This window comes from Pinus tabuliformis, chromosome 7 (genome assembly GCF_031772625.1).
Source record: "Pinus tabuliformis cultivar Carrire ecotype Pingquan chromosome 7, CPIR1, whole genome shotgun sequence".
Lineage (NCBI taxonomy): Eukaryota > Viridiplantae > Streptophyta > Pinopsida > Pinales > Pinaceae > Pinus > Pinus tabuliformis.
The window spans coordinates 957,684,890-957,707,301 of record NC_142293.1 but is presented as its reverse complement, the minus strand read 5'-3'; the positions used below and the strand labels follow the sequence as shown (position 1 = coordinate 957,707,301).

General features: G+C 36.3%; 1 protein-coding gene across 1 annotated transcript; it reads left to right on the top strand.

Moving 5' to 3' along the window:
- The first annotated feature begins 14,627 nt into the window (after positions 1–14,627).
- LOC149250806 (putative calcium-binding protein CML25) lies at positions 14,628–15,372 on the top strand. The gene has a single exon (XM_089456479.1). The coding sequence runs from the start codon at positions 14,642–14,644 to the stop codon at positions 15,221–15,223; it is 582 nt and encodes a 193-aa protein (XP_089312605.1). The 5' UTR covers positions 14,628–14,641; the 3' UTR covers positions 15,224–15,372.
- The last annotated feature ends 7,040 nt before the right edge of the window (positions 15,373–22,412 follow it).

The following is a 22,412-nucleotide window of genomic DNA, read 5'->3' as shown; positions in this document are numbered from 1 at the left end:
ATCAAGTTCCCTTTGGAGCTGAAACGCGCACGGGCGCAGATTTGAGAAACAAATGAAAATAGGCTTTTCCTTTATAATAGGCAAAAATGCCTTTAAACGCGAAATTCTGCGAAAATTGGGCGTTGAGCGATCACTGTAGCGATGAGAAGATCTGGGCCATTGGATCTGGCGCAGGCCGATCCAACGGCTGGCGCTAAATCAATGATCGGCGGATCGGCGGTCACAACACATAATACCTCCGAAATGTCGCGGACACGAAATGTTATAGGCCCCTTCTTTTATGGATTTTGGGTCCAACCCGTTGGCGAACCCAAATCGGCAGATTTAAATGAAAATGGGTCATCGGACCTGAAACCCTTTAACACTGCATTGTATATTATTTCGGCTCCGACCAGTCGGAGCTGTATATGGGCTGCGATGCGACTGAATATGGGTCGTTGATCTGGGGATACGATCAGACGGTAGCGATAAACTCAGCGCATTGACGATCGGGGGGTGATATATATATGGGCATCAAACACTTGCGACCGCCAATTGCCAAAATCGCATCGGGGGCATTGTAATCGGGGCATGCATAAAAAAGGGCTAGCACTGTTAATGCCACCTCCGACAGAAATATCGCGTCGGAGGGGGAGAGAAGCAATAGGAGGGAGGCTCCAATGCCTTAGAACCTTTTTAATTGATCGGAGAAGGAATATACATGATCGGAGAGGGATTCTCTGATCGGAGAAGGGCTTTTGAAGCAAAATGAGGGATTCTTGAGGCCTCAAAGGGGTCTGATAACCAAAAAAAGGAATTTCATGCCTTGGAAGGATTCCAAAGGCACTTCAATGGATTTTTATGTATTTTGAGAAGTGTTTAAGGCCAAAGAAGGGGGTTATGCCCTAGAAAAGGTAGAAACAAGACCAAAAGATGGATTTGTACATTTGGAGGGAGATTTTATGCTTAGGAAGGAGTCCTTTGCATTGGAAGATGGTTTACAGGGGCAAAATGAGGGTTCTTGCTAAGTTTCAGGCAAACTAAGCAATTCTCAAGTGTACTTATGGTTATATTTCAACCAGGGGGAGGGGATATATACATAGGGGAATTTTATACATATTATAGTAAGGGGAAGGGAAATAACATGGGGATTTATATAATAAAGTTAGAAATTAGTATGAATTTATGAAGAAAGCGCAAAGTATGAGAAACTTAGGCTTGAAAGGGGGAAATAGAACTTGTAGAATGAGATATGAGTGCTCCTTAGTAAAGCAGACCTTTACTTAGGCAAATGTTATGAAACATGATGAAACTAAGAGTGTCAAGCAAATCTTGACCTCTTTAGGGGAATTAGTGAGTGATTTGGGGAAGAGAAAGAAGAGGGAGTTAGACATGCCCACTTGAGCTGCTCCGAATGTATTTTTTCCTTGCAATTGTGATTTGAATAGATTTAACTCTTGAAACACAAAACTGATCACAATCATTGATTCTGCAACCTCAAAACTACCTACCCAGCCTACTTAGCTAGCATTTTCTCTTCTTTTTGGTTTGCATGCACTTGAACTAGCAAACCCCGCTTTACAATTTTTCCTTTTGGCTATCCTCCTATCTAAATCTACCCTTATTGCATCCAAGGCTCAGATTAAACTGTTGAGCACCCTTGTTTCTCTACCTATCTACAAATCTGCCAAGATTAAACGGTTTGGATAGATATACATCTCTATATTCTAAAACAAGTAATTGAAACCTAGGGAGGCCAAGATTAAGCTGTTTGGCTTTCCCTTAACTGTAAAAACTCTTCAAAAATGGTATGATTCTTCAAAATTGGAACTTGATGGAAATATGGAACTTTGCAGCATGAAAAGATGACATATTTGGCATTTTCAACTGTCAATCATGAAATATGAACCCCTATTGGAATAGGAGGCTAACAATCCCAACACGAACTTACGGTAGAAATCAGCAAGACCCACAAAGCTACAGAGCTCTGTCATAGTAGCTGGAGCTAGCCAATCCCGAATGACTTGGATATTTGCTGGATCCACATGCACGCCCCATTCATCAATAATGTATCCTAGATACTGAACCTGGGTCATGCCAAAAGTGCATTTCTCAAAATTGGCACATAGCTTGTGTTGCCACAATGTATGGAGAACCTGTCGAATGTGATGGAGGTGCTCTTCCCAACTCTGGCTAAAGATCAAGATGTCATCCAAGTGTACTACTACAAATGAGTTGGTTAATGGCCGCAAGATGTCATCCATCAGCCTCATGAAGGTTGCAGGAGCATTCTTCAAACCGAAAGGCATAACCGACCATTTGAAAAGACCTCCTTGGATTTGAAGGTAGTCTTCCACACATTGGAGGGCTCAATTGGTACTTGGTGATATCCTGATTTCAAGTCGATCTTGCTGAAATATTTTCCCCCCTTCAGTTGGCCCAGAAGGTCATCAATTTGTGGGATCTGGTACCTATTCTGGACAGTGATCTTGTTTAGTGCCCGATAGTCAATACAGAGTCTCTAAGTCCCATCCTTCTTCTGTACCAACACGATCGAGCTCCCACAGGGTGATGAAATTGGTCGCATGTCACCTTTCTGCAGCAGCTCTTGAATCTGCCTCTTAATTTCGTTGTTCTCCATAATGAAGCACTGGTAGATTGGTCCATTCAGCAACGGCACACCTGCGGTCAAATCAATGGAATGCTTGACCTGATAGTGCAGAGGCTCCCCGGCAAGGGAGGTGAAGATGTCCTCATACTCCTCGACGACCTTGTCCATTTGTTGTTGTCGTGCGGAGGGGTTCTGTCTGGAGGTCGTGGCCACTATCTTTTGCTTTCCTTAAGGGCATATCATCAGGAAAACAAACTTCCTGGTTTTGGAAATGAGATTACTACATTGTTTTGCAGTAACCAAAGAGATGGCAGTAGGTGGTGCAACCTCTGGTATCCTGTACAACGTATTTCTAGAAGTAACAATAACAACACGAGGCCTTGACTCATACACAGCATGTCTCTTCCATAAGTATGGTTGGCCTAATAATACATCACAAACATCGAGGGGAGCAACGTCACATAATACCTCATCCGTGAAGGGATTGATGCTATATGGAAGGTGACACTACTTGTTCACGCGAAGATCCTGTCCTTGGTGAAGCCACCTGATGGTGTACGGTTATGGATGTGTTGTGGTCGGTAAGTCCAGCAACTTCAAGACCTCTGTCGAGATGAGGTTCTTTTGGCTCCCACTATCGACAATGAACTATAGTGGGGAACTCTTTACCCACATCTAGGAGTGGAAGAGGCCCTCGTCCTCCTTTGGATCTTCGAGTTCCTCCTTCTAGATCTTTGTCATGGCAATTGTGGCGTTGGGCTCTACATCAATAATCTTCTTCCCTTTGTCATTCACCTTGTTAGGTTCTGACTCAGAGTTGGAACATGCATTTGATTCTGAAGCCTTTAGCTCGACCACCAATGATTGCTTGGCCTGACACTTACTTTTGTTGTGAGTGGAGCTCTTATGGAACTCACACCACTTTCCCATGCCCTTCTTCGGCTTCACGATGTTGTTCTTTGCTTGAGTAGTTCTGGATGCTTTTGTGTAAAATTCTCGTCCTCCCATGTGGAATCTTCAGCGGGTAAGTTCTTCCACTTGATGAGATACTCTGAAATTGATCGATTTAGTAGCTCTCAGTTTCTTATTTCTATGACTGCTTCAGGTTTAAATATGATTTTTCCTTCCTCGTCAAGTTCTAAGAATATTGTTTGAACTAGGACCTTAACACCTATAACTTATTTAAGCATGAAACATGGAAAATTGGGGGCACTCGGGAGGATGCAAGAAGCTCCAATTTGTATGCCATAGTAACAATATTTTGCAACACTTTATAAGGACCATAGTACTTTGGTGATAATTTATTATCCTTCTTAGCTTGCTTGAGGGACATTTCTTTGTATGGTTGTAGTCATAAAAATAACCAGTCGCCTATGTCAAAACTTCTTTTGCTGTGATGTTGATCATCATGTTGTTTGATTTGATTCTGCGTGAAATTTAGGTTATCCTTTTTCTTCTTGATATGTCCTTCTATTTTGACAGTTTGAGGAGTGGTAATTCCTCACAATGAATTACAAGATATGGTCGGATATGCCTTCAACTATCCGTGATGCCAAGTGACCATTAGCATGGCGGTTGGACCAACCCACTAGTTCAGCTGTCATGCCAGTGGTCATTTGGCGACACGGTTGGGTGAGGGCATCAACCTTGTGCACACAAAGCTATCTTTGTGGGCAGGATTATTGCACTTGCATGGTCACAAGGCCAATGGGCCATGCCACTGCTCTAATCACCATGCAAGTGACCACTTGGCACCATTAGTAAGCAGGGGCATCAACCCCTAGTGTGTGGGCGGAGTCGATTGCACGACTTAGCTACAATGTTAAGGGGCCATCGACATGGTGGCTCGAGCAACCCACCACTCGAGCCATTATGCTAGTGACCCCTTAACGTCATGGCTAGGTTGGGGGTCAATTTTGGAATTGACTACAACCTCCATTATGTGGGTGGGCTTGATTTATGAAATCAACCCCCTACCCCAATTTTTATTTTTAGGATTTTTTTCTTTTCAAGTTTTTTTCTTAAATCTTTCTTTTTAATGTTTTTTAATTTTAATATTAACCATTTTATTTAATTTTTGATAAGTTTAATTTTAATTATTATTTTTTTAATTTATAATTTAATGTATTTTATAATTATTTTTCTAATTTTAATTTTTAAAGATATATTTTGTTTATTTTGTACATGTAATGAATTAAATTTTCCCACGTCAGAAAAGATTGATGGGTTTTCCCCATTTGGGGTTTTTCCCTCGTCATTTGCCTAAAACTTTGGTGTCTCATGTCTCATTGTTTGTTGCGTTCTCTATTTCTCTATTCAATAAGTTAATGGTTGAAAATTTTCATTTATAAATACTTAATCATTGGAATGCTTTAAATTGTGTCAATGGAAGTAGTTATGAGTTTGAAAAATTGAACTAGTCTTGATTGCACTAGAAAATCAACATTATTGAGTGTGACAACCTTATGAAGGTAGCCTTTAATAGAGGTATAGGAACCACTAAACCGTGTTTCTTGGTTGAAGGTACAAAGGGTGGTATAGGTATTGATGCTTTGAAATGATGCTTTTGAAAATAGTGCATCCTTTGCATTATCTTGATTTTTTAGGGTCATCCATAAAATAATTTATAAAAATTATTGAGATAAATCTCGTGGAATTGTGAGCAAAATATGCATAAAGAAGGTGGGGAACCACTTGTCTTCCTCTTGGAAGTAGGTTTTCATATCCTTTTAAATACCATTATTAACAAACTCTATCAATTGACAAATATACCTCATATCAAAATAAATGAAATCGTCCACTGCAAAAATAAATACTTCTGGAACATAAGGAATATCTCCAGATATGAAATGGGGAAAATGAATTAGAACTAAGACCTGGTGAAAAACCCAAGGAAATATTTATCTAAATAAATGTTTTGAACCCTACAAAATAGATGGCCTAAAACTCTTGCTTTATGGTCACAAAAAGTGTGTGGTTGCACTAGCGAATATTCATAGGTATGTTGATAAATGTAGAGAAAAATTTGGTTTTGTGATGCCACTAGAAAATATTCTTTAAGTATGTTGACAATTCTAGAGAAAATGTGAGGAAAGAAAATGATGAGCCAAAAAACATAGTTTCGAATAAATTCTTAATATGGAAAACTTGAAGAGGGATCTCCAATCGAACCCTAAAAAATGTGAAGAATGTGAAACCCTAGATTTGCAACGATTAGGGAAGTGTATCTAGTCAATAATCCTTAGATCCTTTGTAAATAAAGGGGATAAAAGCCATGGATCCACAATTACAACAATGATGCCATTAACCAAAAGTCTCGTATATGTTGTTTAGAAAATCACAAAATAATTCAACGGGAAACTAAAATGTAGGGCACTTCAGTATCATATAGAAGAACCCTTTCTTTATTTGTTCTATCAAGGCATATTGATTTCTAGTTTCTTTTAATGGACACAAATAATTGTTGAAGGTGTGATAGGTAAGAACATTTAAACAAGGAAAAGAGAAAATTGCATTTCTACAACAAACCCTAGGGAAAAATTACCTTAGGTTGGTACTAAAATTACCCTATTACACTAAATTATATGAGTAGAGGAATATATTTTTAGGAGGGCTATAATAAACAGATAATATGGAGGCTAATGCACCACCAAAGCATATCACACCATCAAGTAGATGGAGCAATCACTCAAAAAAGTATTCAAAAAAAATATTGTTAATTTTAAGCGTTGTTAGTGGTACGCTTGTCATGGTTTTCTTATGTTTGTTTGCAACTACGATACAATTGAAATCTTCCATATTTAGAAGGTGATACGAAGGTGTTCAAGAAAAGGAATGTAGACTTACCATTGCATTGGCTTGCGAGCGCATTTTGGACCATGTTATTTCAAACCCTTAAACCAACGTTCTAGTTTCCTTAGGGAGCCATCTACACTCACATAAGAGAATTTGAATCTTTAATAAGAGAATACCTCTAGCTTCACTTCTAGTTATCCCTTTGTTTTCATTTCCCTCGTACGACGATTCATGTTGAACCCTTACTAATGGATTTGGGTGTAACTTGTGTCACTCCCACTCCTCGACTTTGGGTTTCTCATGGGCTTTGGAATGTTATATCAGCTTTGGGGTTCTTTTCTCTGGAATGCTATATCGTCTTTGGGTTGCTCATGAGCTTTGCAATGCTATATCATCTTTGGGTTTCTATGCTCTAGAATGTTATACCAGTTCTAGGTTGCTTGCGTGGTCTAGAATGTTATATTGACTTTGGAATTATATATCGGCTCTGGACTTCTCGCATGATCTGGAATGCTATATTGGATTTGGGTTGCTTAACTCTCGAATGTTATATCGGATCTAGGTTGCTCAGCTCTGGAATGTTATATCAGTCCTGGGTTCTTTCAGATACTATATATATATATATATATATATATATATATAGATATATATATATATATACTTTGGAATTATATATCGGCTCTGGACCTCTCTCATGATCTGGAATGCTATATTGGATTTGGGTTGCTTAACTCTCGAATGTTATATCGGATCTGGGCTGCTCAGCTCTGGAATGTTATACCAGTCCTGGATTCTTTCATATATATATACATATATATATATATATATATATATATATATATATATATATATATATATATATATATATATATATGGGACCTGTTGATGGTGTTAGAATTCTGCTAACATAAGGGGGTCTCTGTAATGATGTCTCAATTATACCTGACACCATGTCTGATAGGAGCCCCATTCGAGAGATAGGCCCGACTACCATTGTAATGATCTTAAGGAATTGCCTTGGTCGAAATAAATCAACATAAGAGAACATACACATAACTTTCAAGAGAAGCAAGTAAGTTAGCTTTGTGAAACATACAATTGCAGTGTGTATGAAGTAATTTCATATACAAGAAGAGAAAGAGTGAGCCTTTAGAATAAAAGTAATAGTACCATCCCAATAAATTCACACATACATATAGAAATAATTGTTCGTTAATCTGCAAAATATCTTACCAAGTAACAACGATCATAAAAAGAAACAAGACACATGTTTCAATTAAGATATATACCAAATCCAACGAAATAGTTCATTTTCTTTAGTACATATGAACATAGACATACATTAAAGAACATGAAATTATAGTCTCACAATATTCACGTTACATGCATGAAATTACATTAGGCTCTGATATATTCAAAATATTTGTCAGGCCAGGCAGTAACTCTCTAAATGCAGAAAAAACTGATTCGTCTTATTACATTAGGTAGCTATTGTTATATACAAGAATGTGACTGCTCAGTTCATCTTCTGATGACTGTTCACATTCCAGGTTTACCCAAACTCAGAGGATTAGGTGTCAACATTCCCCCCCCTTAATCTGAAGGGATGTTGGTGAGTCCAAGCATCATTCTGAATCTTTCAAGCTTTTCTCTTCCAAGCGCTTTGGTGAAGATGTCTGCAATTTGCTCATTTGTGGAACAATGACGGAGATGGATTGTTTTGGCCTCAACATGATGTCGGATCAGATGATATTTAGTATTGATGTGCTTTGTACGATCATGGAACTTTGGATTCTTGGCCAACTTTATTGCAAAGGTGTTGTCAATCATGAGTGGAGTTGATTGTACTTGTTTTACCCGCAAATCTTCAAGAATTTTCTTGAGCCACACAATTTCTTTCGTTGCTTCAGCTGCTACCACGTATTCTGCTTCTGTTGTGGAATCTGCTAGAACTGATTGTTTGCGTGATCTCTAAGAGACAGCTCTTGATCCAATACTCATAGCATATCCTGAAGTAGATACTCCAGTTTCTTTGTCTCCATCGAAGTCCGAATCAGAGTATCCAATCAAGTTGAAGTCGTCCACCTGTGTATACTTGATTCCAAGGTCTTGAGTTCCCTTCAAGTACCTTAGAACTCTTTTTGCAGCAAACCAATGTCCCTCACAAGGCTTTTGCATAAACCTGGAGAGGATTCCAACAGCAAATGAAATGTCTGGTCTGGTAGTAGTGAGGTAGATGAGACTTCCTATAAGCTGTCTATACTTTGTTGCATCCTCAAATTCCTTTCCTTCAATAGATGTGAGCTTTAAGTTTTGTTCCATTGGATTAGAAAGAGGATTGCACTCTGTCATGCCAAATCTGTTTAACAAATCTCCAATGCATTTCTTTTGAGAAAGAAATATGGATTTTGGATGTTGGGTTACTTCAATGCCAAGATAGTAATGAACATAGCCCAAATCAGTCATTTCAAAACTTTTCCCCAATTCCTTCTTTATGGATGCAATGTAGCTTTCATTGTTCCCTGTCATTAAAAGATCATCTACATATACCACAAGATATACAACTGTTTTGCCAACTTTCTTGACAAATAAAGTTGCATCATCAAGATCAAAATGATTGAAGTTGAGTTTCAGAAGATGCTTAGTTAGTTTTTCATACCAGGCTCGCGGTGCTTGTTTGAGGCCATACAAGGACTTCACAAGTTTGCATACTTTTTGTTCATGTCCTTTCACAACAAATCCTTCAGGCTGGGACATAAAAACATTCTCTTTTAGATCTCCATTCAAGAATGCAGTCTTTACATCCATTTGATGGACTTTCCAACCGTTCTGAGCTGCTAGTGCAAAGAGTGTCCAGATGGTGGCCCATTTTGCTGTGGGGGAAAAAGTTTCCTCATAATCGACCCCTTCCTTCTGTGCAAAACCTTTTGCCACAAGCCTAGCTTTGTGCTTGTCAAGTGAGCCATTAGCTTTGTACTTTTTCTTGTAGACCCACTTGCAGCCAATTGGTTTGGTTCCAAATGGAGGGTCAACCAGCTTCCAAGTGCCATTCTTTATGAGAGCATCATACTCCTTTTGCATCGCTTCTTTCCATTCATCATGAGAAGCAGCTTCTTTGAAGGAAGTTGGTTCAAAATCTGTAGACAAGTTCAATTCACAATCATAAGTAACATCCATATCAACAGGTGAATTAGAGTCATCTACATCACCTCCATTTTGTCGCTTTGAATTTCTGGTTCCTGTTTTTCCAATTTCATCAGGATGAACACTTTCAAGTGTCTTTGTCAACCACTTTGGGGGACCTTTCTGAGATGGTCCAGGCTGCTCTGTTGATTGAGTTGGGACTGAATCAAGATTGAGTCTCCCAATTCTATCAATTACATCACTTAAAGCATAATCCGTTGTTGGAATTTCATACAGGGGAGATTGTGCTTCAGAAGAAGATTCCACATGTTGATCTAGTATAGGAATCCCCCCTTCAAGATGTGGAATCTAATTATCAAATTCTTGAAATGATTTCGTTTTTGCGAATCTATCCAAGCGATCAAGTTGCCGCTCAACAACATTGTCAGATTTGGATGATTCAAGAAAAATGACATCTCTAGATACAACAAACTTTTTATTTACTTCATCATAGAGGCGGTATGCTTTAGAGGTGTTTGAATACCCCAGGAAGATACACTTACGACTTCTAGCACCAAGTTTGTTTCTATGTACCTTTGGTATCAAAGCATAACAGGTGGAACCAAAGATCCTGAGATGTTTTACCGAAGGAACATGTCCATACCACAATTCATAAGGAGTCTTGTTTCTTATAGCATTAGATGGACATCTATTCTTTATATATGCAGCACATAGAACAGCATCAGCCCAAAACATTATCTTTACATTTTTGAAGAAAAGCATAGATCGTACCATATTCAAGATTGTTCTATTCATGCTTTCGGCTACACCATTCTGTTGGGGATTATAAGGCACAGTTGTTTGATGTTTGATTCCATGTTGGCGAAGATAGTTTTCAAATTCATTTGATGTATATTCTTTTCCATTATCAGTGCGAATAGACCCAATATGAGATTGTGCATCATTTTCAATCCATTTATGAAAATTCTTGAATGTTTGAAAAGCATGAGATTTGTTCTTCAATAAATAAACCCAACACATTCTGGTGTAATCATCAATAAATGTCATGATATATTTATTTCCATTTGTAGAAGGAACAGGCATTGGACCACATAAATCTGAATGAATGAGTTCAAGCTTCCTATGTGCTCTTGAATGTGAATCATGAAAAGATTGTTTGTTATGCTTTCCTAGAATGCAAGCATCACATTGCTTATGTTTCCTAGGAATTGTAGGCAAACCAGCAACACCATTTTTCTTCAATAAGCGGAGACTGTCATAGTTTAGATGTCCAAATCTAGCATGCCATAATAAACTTGATGGAAGTGTACCTTCTTCATGATGAGAAATATATGAGAAATGTTGTGCATGAGCAGAGGTTCCTTGCAGTTTGAGAAGCCTTTCTTCTTCTATTCCCCTCATGACAAGTGAGTGGTCAGATGATTTTCTTACCTCAAGCTTGCCATCAAACATATGAATGGAGTGACCTTGCTGGCGGATGTGGACCAAGGACAGCAAGTTTCTCTTGAGCTGTGGGAGATATAGAACATGATCCAGAAGAAAGTATGGAAGACAGGGCAGTTTAAGCCTGATTGTGCCAAGCCATGATGGCTTGATTTTTGACTGATCTGCAAAGTATACTGCTCCATCAACATTGTCAGTGAAATCTTAAAAAAAATCTTTCCTATGAGTCATATGACAGGTTGCTCCTGAATCAAGCAACCAATCATTTTTCGAAGAAGCAAGTGAAGCATTAAACAAATCTTCATTTACTCCAATGTTACATTGTGCCTCAATATAGTGAGCGGATTCATGTGCTTTACCTTTGTCTGTATCATCAGTTTTACCTTTCTGCTGGTTTCTTATGCCAATATTGAGAAGCCAAGGCTAAAATTCCCTTTTCTTGCTTTATGAGGGTTTGTTTATATCAAACAAGACGACCTTTGACCTCCCATGTGACCTTTAAGCTCTGTCATGACTCTTGAGCTTCCTATATGACTTTTGAGTTCCTCTACGACCTTTGGACTTCTTAGTGACTATTCATATTCCACGTGTGACTCTTGCGCTTCCACATATTTTACATTTTCTATTTTTTGAAATTAAAATATTACATTCCACCTAAATTGTGGCAAAACACATGTTTATGTTCATTCTTTAGAAAATCACAATTTGACGATTGCTGGATAATCAAAATTTTCTTGTAGTTTGTGTGATGAAGAAGCTGGATAATCATATGATACTTACCATGCTTTCTAAACTTGGTGAAACATATTTTGTCTTTGTGTTTACTTAACTAAACTAATAAACCTTTTAGAATTGGTTATGGAATTCCTGGTTTTGAATCATTTTGGGAAGAGTTAATGCGGAGTAAGATAATTGTTGCACATTAGTTCCAAATTACATTAAATTAGATATTGATGCTGAAATGATTAGTTGATAATAAAAAATTATTTTATTATAAATATTTTAAATAGATATACCAAATTCCGTGGCTTTATGAAACATTTTTATATTTTTTATTGTTCCCGTGAGAGGATGGAGTATCTCATAAAGTAAATATTGATGTTGATATCATGAGGAGCCTTCAATCCGAAGGGTTCCTAGTGATCATATCATGGGTGTGAATCTTCCTTACATCCAAGGAACCACGGACAGGATTGCGAGGATTCTGAGGAAGTATAATGTTCCCGCAACTTTCAGACCTCTCAATACTATCCGTGGCTCCCTCAGGTCTGTGAAAGACCCGATTGACCCTAAGGACTTGAAGGGCGTCTATGTCATTCCATGTTCCTGTGGCACCCCTTATATTGGTGAGACTGGTCGCTCTATCAATCAGAGGATTAGCGAGCATTCAGCGGATTTAAGGCATGGTAGGACCAAGTCCTCGGCCCTAGCTGAGCATGCGGGGATGACTATGCATCATGTATGTATAGAGGAGGCTCAAGCCATTGCCAAAGTTGCGCAGTTTCACCATCGTAAATTTAGAGAGGCCCTAGAGATTGAGAAAAGGCCAAACAATCTTAATAGGGATGATGGCTGGAAGATCAGCAGTTGCTGGGTCCCAGCCTTGTCTTCCTAGCCTCCTCTTTCCCCGTTTTTGTTTGGTCTTAGGGTTTCTATCTTCCCCTTCCTTTAATTTTCTTTTGGCAGATTTGTCTGATTTTTTGGAGTGTTTTTAATAAGTTAGGAATCAGTGTATTATCCTTAACCGGTTTATGATACCATTGGGCATTTATTATTATTTTTTCATAGATTTATTAGTTATACATTGAGTTTCCCTTTATCAATGTCTATTAAGACCCCCTTTCTTAATCCTTATAAATAATAATAATACTTACCTTATGACATAGTTGACTTTAATATATTTTTTGAATAAATAAATATTGAATAAATATCGATTATTAATGGTAACTGATAGACCAATAAGGTTAGTTTCAACCTTGTAGGTAACAATTTGTTTACCTAAGGTCTTAGTTACCTCTATTATTGAACTAACATTGATTATTTGACCATTGAGTTTAAAGGATAAAAATTTTGATTTACCAATATTATTGATACTATTATGAATTAACAATGGCATTTACCTAGGATAACAAGACTCTAGGAAGAATAATGGTTTAACAATTTGTTTGGGATTAAAAATCATTTAGTAGTTATAAAGTATTCGATAAACATATATTACTTTATATAACTTATTTTAATGACCATTATATTTAAATAATGAATATGATATATTTTAAAGAACTAAATAATGGAAATCTAACTTACCAATGGACCATTAAGTTTTTACATAATTACCTAATGTAACTAAATTATAAAAATAGTAGTGATTTATTACCATTCACGTATATTTAAATAATAATTGAATAATAATAAATCATTTAATATATATTATATAATGACCATTATAATTAAAATATGAGTATCATACTATAGATTCTCTTAATATTTGAAACAATATTATTAATATATCTATTTATCTTTAAACTAACATTTTAATAGTATATACATTTATTATTAATATTAAATAATAATTATTTAATAATATAATTGAATAGTAATATATCATTATATAATGACCATTATAATTGAAATAGTAATATTATACTAGAGATTTGAAATAATATTAATAATATATCTATTTTTAAATTAATTTATTATTATTCAATTATTTAAATAATAAATAATAATAAATCATTTAACATATAATAACCATTTATACTATAGGTTCTATTAATAGAAATAATATTAATAATATATCTATTTATTTTAAATTAACAAATGAATTCCTTTTTACCAATTTTAACTATTTCTAGAAAAATATTAATTAACTATTTTAGTGATTTGACTAGGTTCATGAGGTCAAATTAGCCCGTTGGAGTCTCTGCATACTATATTTAATCGAGCTAACCCAGATTGGTTCTTCAACTTGTCCTGACGATGAACCACACTGGTTGGTTCGAAACGCGTCGACAAAAGATTGGTTATGTGATTTTGCCGAAGACTATCTTAACATTGATATCATGAGTTGATAATAAATAAATATTCTCATGGCTGGGTTTTTATTTTACTGTATATATTCGGGTGCGGGTCCATGCAACCTGGGCTCGGTGTTCTTGCTATCTGCGGTGTCTTCACTTTTCAGGCTCGCTTTTCTTGGTTTTATTCATCAACTTGGACGAGTTCGTGGAGGCCAACTCCAAGAACCTCAATGCCGCCCGTCTCATGTTTATTCACTGCAAATCCAACCGTTTGTCCATGTATAGCGAGTCTTCCCTCCAAAAGGACCAAAAATTCCCTCTTATCAAACGTACATTATATTTGTATAAGGAGCAAAAATTCCCTCCCTCCCTCTATCAAACGTTAACATTACATTTATTATTTCTATTGTTCACCACACAGCATCAAACATTTCTCTGTTATGTTCGCCACACAGAATCTTGGCACATCAAATTATATTTCGCATCTTGGCAGATCAGCATTCGTTGGTGGGTACAATTAATAATTGTGTAAAGCATCCCACAAATTGGTGGGATGTGGACACGTGGCATAGATTCGGAAAAAAGCCCTATATAACGATGACCTTGGCTTCCACTCCTCCACATCACCTCCAGCGCCATCTCGTCTTCGTTTATGTGTAGTATTTGCTTGCCTTTGCCTTCACCTGCACCTTCACCTTCACCTAGTTCAGGCGTGAGAATGGCTTCAGCTGTGCAATGTGCCGCCCTGAGCAGCCGCCGCGAGCTTGAGAACGTGTTCCGCAAGTTCGACACCAACGGCGACGGCAAAATATCCAAGTCGGAACTGAGTGCCCTGATTACGGAGGCGGAGATTGAAGGGGTGATGAAGGAGGTGGACTCCAACAAAGATGGCTTCATCAACTTGGACGAGTTCGTGGAGGCCAACTCCAAGAACCTCAATGCCGCCCGTCTCATGCGAGACTCCGCTTCAGCTGTGCAATGTGCCGCCCTGCCCACTCGTCTGGAGCTGGAGGACGTGTTCCGCAAGTTAGACACCAACGGCGACGGCAAAATATCGAAATCGGAACTGAGCGCCATCCTCAAGTGCAGCGCAACGGAGGAGGAGATTGATGGGGTGATGAAGGACGTGGACTCCAACAAAGACTGCTTCATCAGCTTCGACGAGTTCGTGGCTGCCAACGCCGCCGACCTCAACGCCGCCCGTCTCATGCGAGGCCTGGCTTCAGCTAATTGACGCCCACGCCGCCCCCTCTAATTAATAAATAAATGATCACCTCACCTCTCAGCGCTTAACTCTATCGTTATCGTTATATGAGGGCTTAATGCATGTACTCTTTCTTTCTTTCTCCTATGCTACTTAGTTTTAAATATTTGAAATAACTACACACTCTTGTCGTCTTCATGGGATTCACTCTCCTAATCTCTTTTTACTTACTTACCTTCTTGTTGTTATTATTTGGGAAAAAATTCTTTAAAGTAACTACACACTGATTTATCTTTTTTGTCTTTTTAGTTAAGTAGTTGTTGTTTGAGAAAAAATCATTTAAAATAACTGCACACTAATCTATTTTCCAAAAAAATCAAAATAATCATTTAAAATAGTTACACACTCATCTATCTTCTTACTTACTTACTTAAGTTGTTGTTTGACGAAAAAAAATATTTAAAACTTCATATTTTTTTGTGTTACTCGAACCAACATGATTAGCTGATGGGGAATCACCCTAAAACAATGCAGACAAGCAAGTTGACCTTAGATCGTATGATTATATATTTGTAGATTTTTAAAGAAGTATTACTATATTAAACTTTCTTGTTTTATCACCAATCTACCTAAAATCATGCTAAAAAGTAAGTCATGCATTATTTTCTTCTAAAATTTAATTAGTGTATAATTAAAAGTGAATATATCGAAAGAAAACTACATATCTTCATTTTCATTTAGTTTTACTATATTTTATGGAATATATATATATATATAAACAAACAAACCAACAAGTTTCATTTATTCTTGGAAATAAAATCAGCAACATAAATGTTGTTGGTTGATTATCTTTACCTAAGCCAAAAGTAAGACAACATTTGTATTGTTGGTTTCATCTTCTACCATTTAATAATGGATAATTTTTAATTTGCCTTGGATTGGAAAAAAAAATATAGCATCTTTGCGTACAAATACATGGTTGGAAAAAAACCATTACAACGAATTTGGTTTATTGATAAAATTTTAACAAAAATATTTAAAATTTGATTGCATTAATTTTACAATTTATTTTAAATATACTAATATCTTGCATTTATGTGTAGGGCTCATCGAAGTCAATAAATGAGTGCCTAAGTCAAGAGCTAGATTAAGCATCTATTGAATCTAATACAAACCCTTGTTACAAAACTCATATTGTCACTTGATCAAAGACTTAAATACTTGATTAAGCACATGAAAACTACCTTCACCAAGGGTTTCTGCAAATCTTTTTCACTCACCTCCCTTATCAAAAATTGCATCATGGATTGACGGATTCACCAATCTAAATTCATCTACTATAATAAGTATTGTTATTTTTTCCATCCCTATATAGTAACATTTAAGACTAAATTTTCTTGATTCAAATAAGAGATATATGCCCAAAAATCAAGTACTAGATCGAAATAAGAGAGGTGATGGGAGTGATGCAACCGACATGAAGTTTTGGACAAAGGAAATACCATCTATTATTACCCATATCCATATCCACTAAACTAGGCTAATATAGGTTTATCACTCTACATGATTAGAAGATGATTGGATTGAAGGTGAATCATGGTTGAATTGGACAAAGGAAATACCATCTATTATTACCCATATCCATATCCACTAAACTAGGCTAATATAGGTTTATCACTCTACATGATTAGAAGATGATTGGATTGAAGGTGAATCATGGTTGAATCCAATCCAATAGAGGCTCTGCCATCCTTATCTTTGGGCAATTGATTGGAAAGAAAAATAAATTACTCTTCAATAAATATGAAATTTCATCCATGAATATATAGAAAAGGGTTAAAAATGTTGGCCCAATAACATAGATTATCAATACCACATGCCCAAAAAACCATAATTCACTTCATATGACACTTTTTCCTATGCCATTTATTTTAATTATTCAATTTAATTAAAATGGAAAAAGGTTGCATAACTTCCTTGGAGATAAATTCTAACCTTTGATTTTTGTATATTAATATGAATGTTCTATACTATTCTAGGTAGGTTAAATCTCCACCATCCTCCTAATAATTATTGATAATTAAAATAAAATCCTAAAAGCCCTATTCCAAAATAGACAAGTCTATCCACGTAATTATTGCATATAAAACAAAATGGGTTCCCATTAACCATTTATGTGCAAGGAAGGAAGTGTCAGTTTTATTGAGTTTACAAAGAGATAACTTACCACAAGATTTTAATGTGATCATTCATGACAATTCAAAATAAAGTTTCTTTTCAAAATAACATAAAATAAATACAAGCTTAAATGGCATATGGTGTTTAATTTCGCTAATGAAATGTAAGACAAGTAATACTTCAAACTATCATACTATGAGATCTTCAAACTATGTTAAAAAAAAAACAAAAAAAATTGTACTCAAGTCACTCTCACATTTTAACAAATTCTTGCTTGTGAGAGTCTCACTCTATAACCTAATGCTAGAAAACCCATCTAAAAATAAAATCATTAAAAATCTTGAAGCATTAACTATTCAAATTCCTACTTCACACAATATAAAATCTAGTTGCATATCTATTGCATAATAACATTGCTTCAATATGGTCTTCCTTATTGGAAGCAACAAAAGGGTAAGCAATACAATTACCTATTGGAACCCTGATATTAGGAAGGATATAACTATAATGCTCTAATAATATTCCATAACATTATTCTTTTGTATGTTATTCCTTATTGAAAGAAGCACAAGAGTGAAGTATACAATTTAGTATGGGAAGCCAATGATATCAGGGATGATATAACTACAATTCCTAAATACTTTCCTAAAATATTGGTACAATCCCATGCCCATTCCCCCATTAAATCAATGTAGTTTTGCGTAAATTAGATCAAAGCTTCCACCTTTACAACTAGATGGAGTTCTTGAAACATCATTTTCTTTTCTGTTATTTGAACTTGCATTAACTTATGGAGAAATCACCCTAAAGCTATGTAAAGAAGAATATGACCTTAGTTTGTAGGATTATATATGTGTAGAGATTTTAAATAAGTAGTAGTGTATTTAACTCTCTTATGTTATCATCAATTTAGAGAAAATCATAAAAGGCTCTTAAAAGATAAATGATGCATCATTTTCTTCGAACTAAATGAAAACAATCCAAATTCTCATAAGACAAGGGAATTCAATAATTCCTTCCTTTAAATATATATAAAACAAAAGACCTAACTAATTAATAAGTCACTTGCATACATTGTCTCTTATTTCACATAAAATATCCTTTCAATTTAAGAAAAGCAAGAAAATTACCTATAAGTACGACCAATTTATTTACGAATTTTAACTTCAAAGTCTTTATAACAACTTCAAAGTCTAGGGGAATCATACCCCTTGAATTTTATTCCATTTCTTTCCATTTCCCCATTTGGATTCGAACACATTGGAGGCCTCATTTCACTCATTTGGCCTCTTTAAATAAATAAGTTATTCCAAGTATTTTGACTTCTTTCTTTCAAATATCAAGCTTGAAAAAATTAGATAAGATTCTCCTACTAATTTCAAGGGAGTTTATAGATGATTATGACAAAAGATATGGAATGGTCATATGTGGAAAACTAGAATTTTCCGACACTAAAGGTTGATATTAGGTTTTTTATCCTTCACCTCACTCTATTGCACTTCGACACACATTGTCTTGAGTTGTGTTCCTCCACTTACTCAATACGAACTATATGAATAATATTCATTAGGTGAAGTTTGGTTAGTGAGGCAAGCCTACGAAAAAATCCCTCATGTTTAATCTCACATTGGATTGAGCTTGTCCTAAACATATCCAATTTAGCTTCATCGCTGCAATAATTAATTATTAATAGGTATAGTAAACTCCTAGATCCACATAGGACTAGCATGTTGGGAATCTTCGAGGCAAACTAGGCTCATGGGGGCTTGTAAACCTATAACTAATGAAATCCACTTGTTTTCATGCATAAAACAGAAATTTCATTCATATCAATCAAAGAAATATTTTTTAGTCAACCATCAGAGGGGCACATGTTTGTTAGTTTTATGGTAGGGATTCATTGTTCACCATGGAAGGAGTATGAGAAGTATATGAATGATCCATATTATATATTTATATTATTTTCCATCCATCTTGATGACTTTAGGGTGAACTGTTTTTAGGAAGTAGCTTATAATGAAATTTTTACGATTGTGTGTTGGGTCCCTATAATACTAGTGATTACCCCATTACTATTGTAGTTATACCCCCTATTTATATTGTTGTGCCCCTATTACCCCCATATTGTTATTTCTGTGCCCCATAGAATCCCTCTATTGTTATTTTTGTGGCTTTATATTATTATTGTTAGGTCGGCTGGATTATATTGTGACTCCTTAGACTCCTATATATAGAAAGGAGGTTTTGTCATTTGTATCATCCAAGAATTGTTCATTTATGTAATGTAAAGGAGGTTGCCCCCTCGAAGAGGCTGAATTCTAAGGCGTTGATCTTTCTTTTCTATCTTTTACTGAGCTAGTTTCATAACATTTGGTATCAGAGCTTTGGATTCTAGGGTCTCGCTGCTCCAAACAGGTCATCGTGGCATTTTCGCTATAATTTTTTTCTGTGACGTTTCAGAAGTCGCAAAAAAGACCCATTTGAGAAGAAATCGCGCTGAACCTTGGGTCTGAATTTCAGAGCTTTTCGCACGATATTTGCGGAGATATGATCTGAGGAAGTTGGTCTTTTTGCAGACTCCTGAATTACATTCAAAATAGGTGACCTGGGGAAAATCGTCATAACTTTCTCTCTGGGGATCGGATTGAAGTTTCGTAAGAAGATACAGAAAGAGGACAGACTGTAGTTTCTTGTGGATTTTTTTCAGATCCAAAGGTCGAAACAGTGACTCGCGGCACGTCGTACAAGTTAGCTCTACTGAACTAGTCTATAATCAAGTCATTGTGGGAGATTTCGCATAACTCTTCCTTGGAGAATCCAATTTGGGTCAGACTTGTGGCATTGGAAAGAGGACACAGAGAGCTACTATAGGTCACAAGTTCAGAACTAGATGATTGGAAAGTACAGAGATACATCAGAGGCAATATCGAGCTCCTACAAAGTGAAAAAAGGTGTGTAGATTTTTTTAAAATTTTTGCTTAAGCTTGGTTTGAAAATTTATTTTGAAGGAATTCAAAGGGCATAGTAGAGCATTATTATCGGTAACTGATGTCCCGAGGAAAGAAAATGCAAACACCTAGTAAGGAACCTGAAAGCTCTAGCATGACTCATGAAGAAGAGGAAGAAATGCTACATGATATATCAAAATTACAAGAACAAGTGCAACAAATGTCACGCTCACAAAAGTTAACAGATGCTAAGATAAATGGCGTGGAAGCTAAGATAAATGGCATGGAAGCTAAGATGAATGGCATGGAAGCTAAGATGGACAATTTGAAGATAGATTTGAACACAAATTTGAAGACAGGCATGGCAGATTTGAAGACAGATTTGACTAATTTTCTACAAGAAATACTTACTAATGGTGAAAAGGTAGTAAAGGAAACTCATGATGAGAACAAAAGAAATGTTAATCATGATTCCATAGACGCTAATGTTGGATCGAAGAATCACCATATTCCAAAAATCGATATGAGGAAGTTTGATGGCAAGGATCCCGCCACATGGATATTACAGATGGAGCAATTCTTCGATCTCAATAATGTGCAAAACACACAAAAGGTACGTATGGCAACTTTATATTTGGAACCAAATCAGTTTGTATGGTATCAATGGCTTTGTTCTCGTAAACAATTTATCACTTGGGCAATTTTTACGGAAGAATTGATAGCACATTATGAGGATACAAAAAGCAACACTTTTTTTAGCCAATTGATAAGTCTCAAACAAAAGGGTTCAATAATGGAGCACATTGAGGAGTTCCAAAAATTGAACATAAGGGTAAAAGATATTCCAGAGGAGCATAGGATTGATGTGTTCATAGGGTCTTTAAAGGATAATATCCAACATGATGTGCCCTTTGGGAACCTGATTCATTAGAGAAGGCATTCAGGTTAGCAAGAAAAATGGAAAGCAAAATTATGGCAACTAGGAAGCATACCATTCACAACTATAAAGACGGAAGTGTTGTTGCCCATAGTCTTCCACAACCTACAAGGTTGACACCACAACAATTGGAAGAAAAAAGAGCAAAAGGGCTTTGTTACAATTGTGATAGCAAATACACAAAAGGTCATAAGTGTGCTGAGAAGAAATTATTCTACATAGATTGTGAAGAGGAAGAAGAAAAGGAGCAAGAAAGGTCAAAAGAAGAGGATATATTCCAGGAACAAAGCCTAGATGAAGAACAAATAAATCCGACCATATCTTGTAATGCATTGGCGGGAATTACCACTCCTCAAACCATCAAGATAGAAGGACAAATCAAGAAGAAAAAGGTAATAGTGTTGATTGATTCAGGAAGCACCCACAATTTTATTCATTGTAGGGTAGCAAAAGAATTGAATTGCTTCCTATATCCAGCACCAGAGTGTCAAGTGATGATTGCAAATGGAGGAACAATAAATTGTTCTGGAAAGTGCCATAATATCAAGCTATCCATGGGAGAATATGTATTGACTAGCCCAATGCTTTCCATTCCAATGGGAGGTGCTGATGTTGTACTAGGAGTCCAATGGCTACAATCCTTGGGTACAATAGCTTTTAATTTTCAAGAACTTTTCATGAAATTTTCTGTGGAAGGAAAGGAAGTTGAATTAAGGGGTATTGCAGGGAAACCAGGAAAGATAATCAGCTCTAATGGCATGACAAAGCTTCTAAAAAAGGAGCAAAGAGGTGTAATTGCACAATTATGTTCGCTAGATGTTTCCACATTGGAATCATCTATTTCTCCAGATCTCCAAAAAGTCCTGGACAATCATTCCAAGGTATTTGAGACTCCCAAAGGTCTCCCACCTATGCGTGATCATGATCATGCTATTCATCTGATTCCAGGAAGTGTTCCTCCAAACATCAGGCCGTACAGATATCCATATGTCCAAAAAAGTGAAATTGAACGTATGGTTGCAGAAATGCTAGAGGCTGGTATAATTCAACCGAGTCAAAGTTCTTTCTCAGCTCCAGTAGTATTGGTGCACAAGAAGGATGGATCATGGCGCATGTGTCCAGATTATAGGGAGCTCAACAAGCTCACTATTAAAGA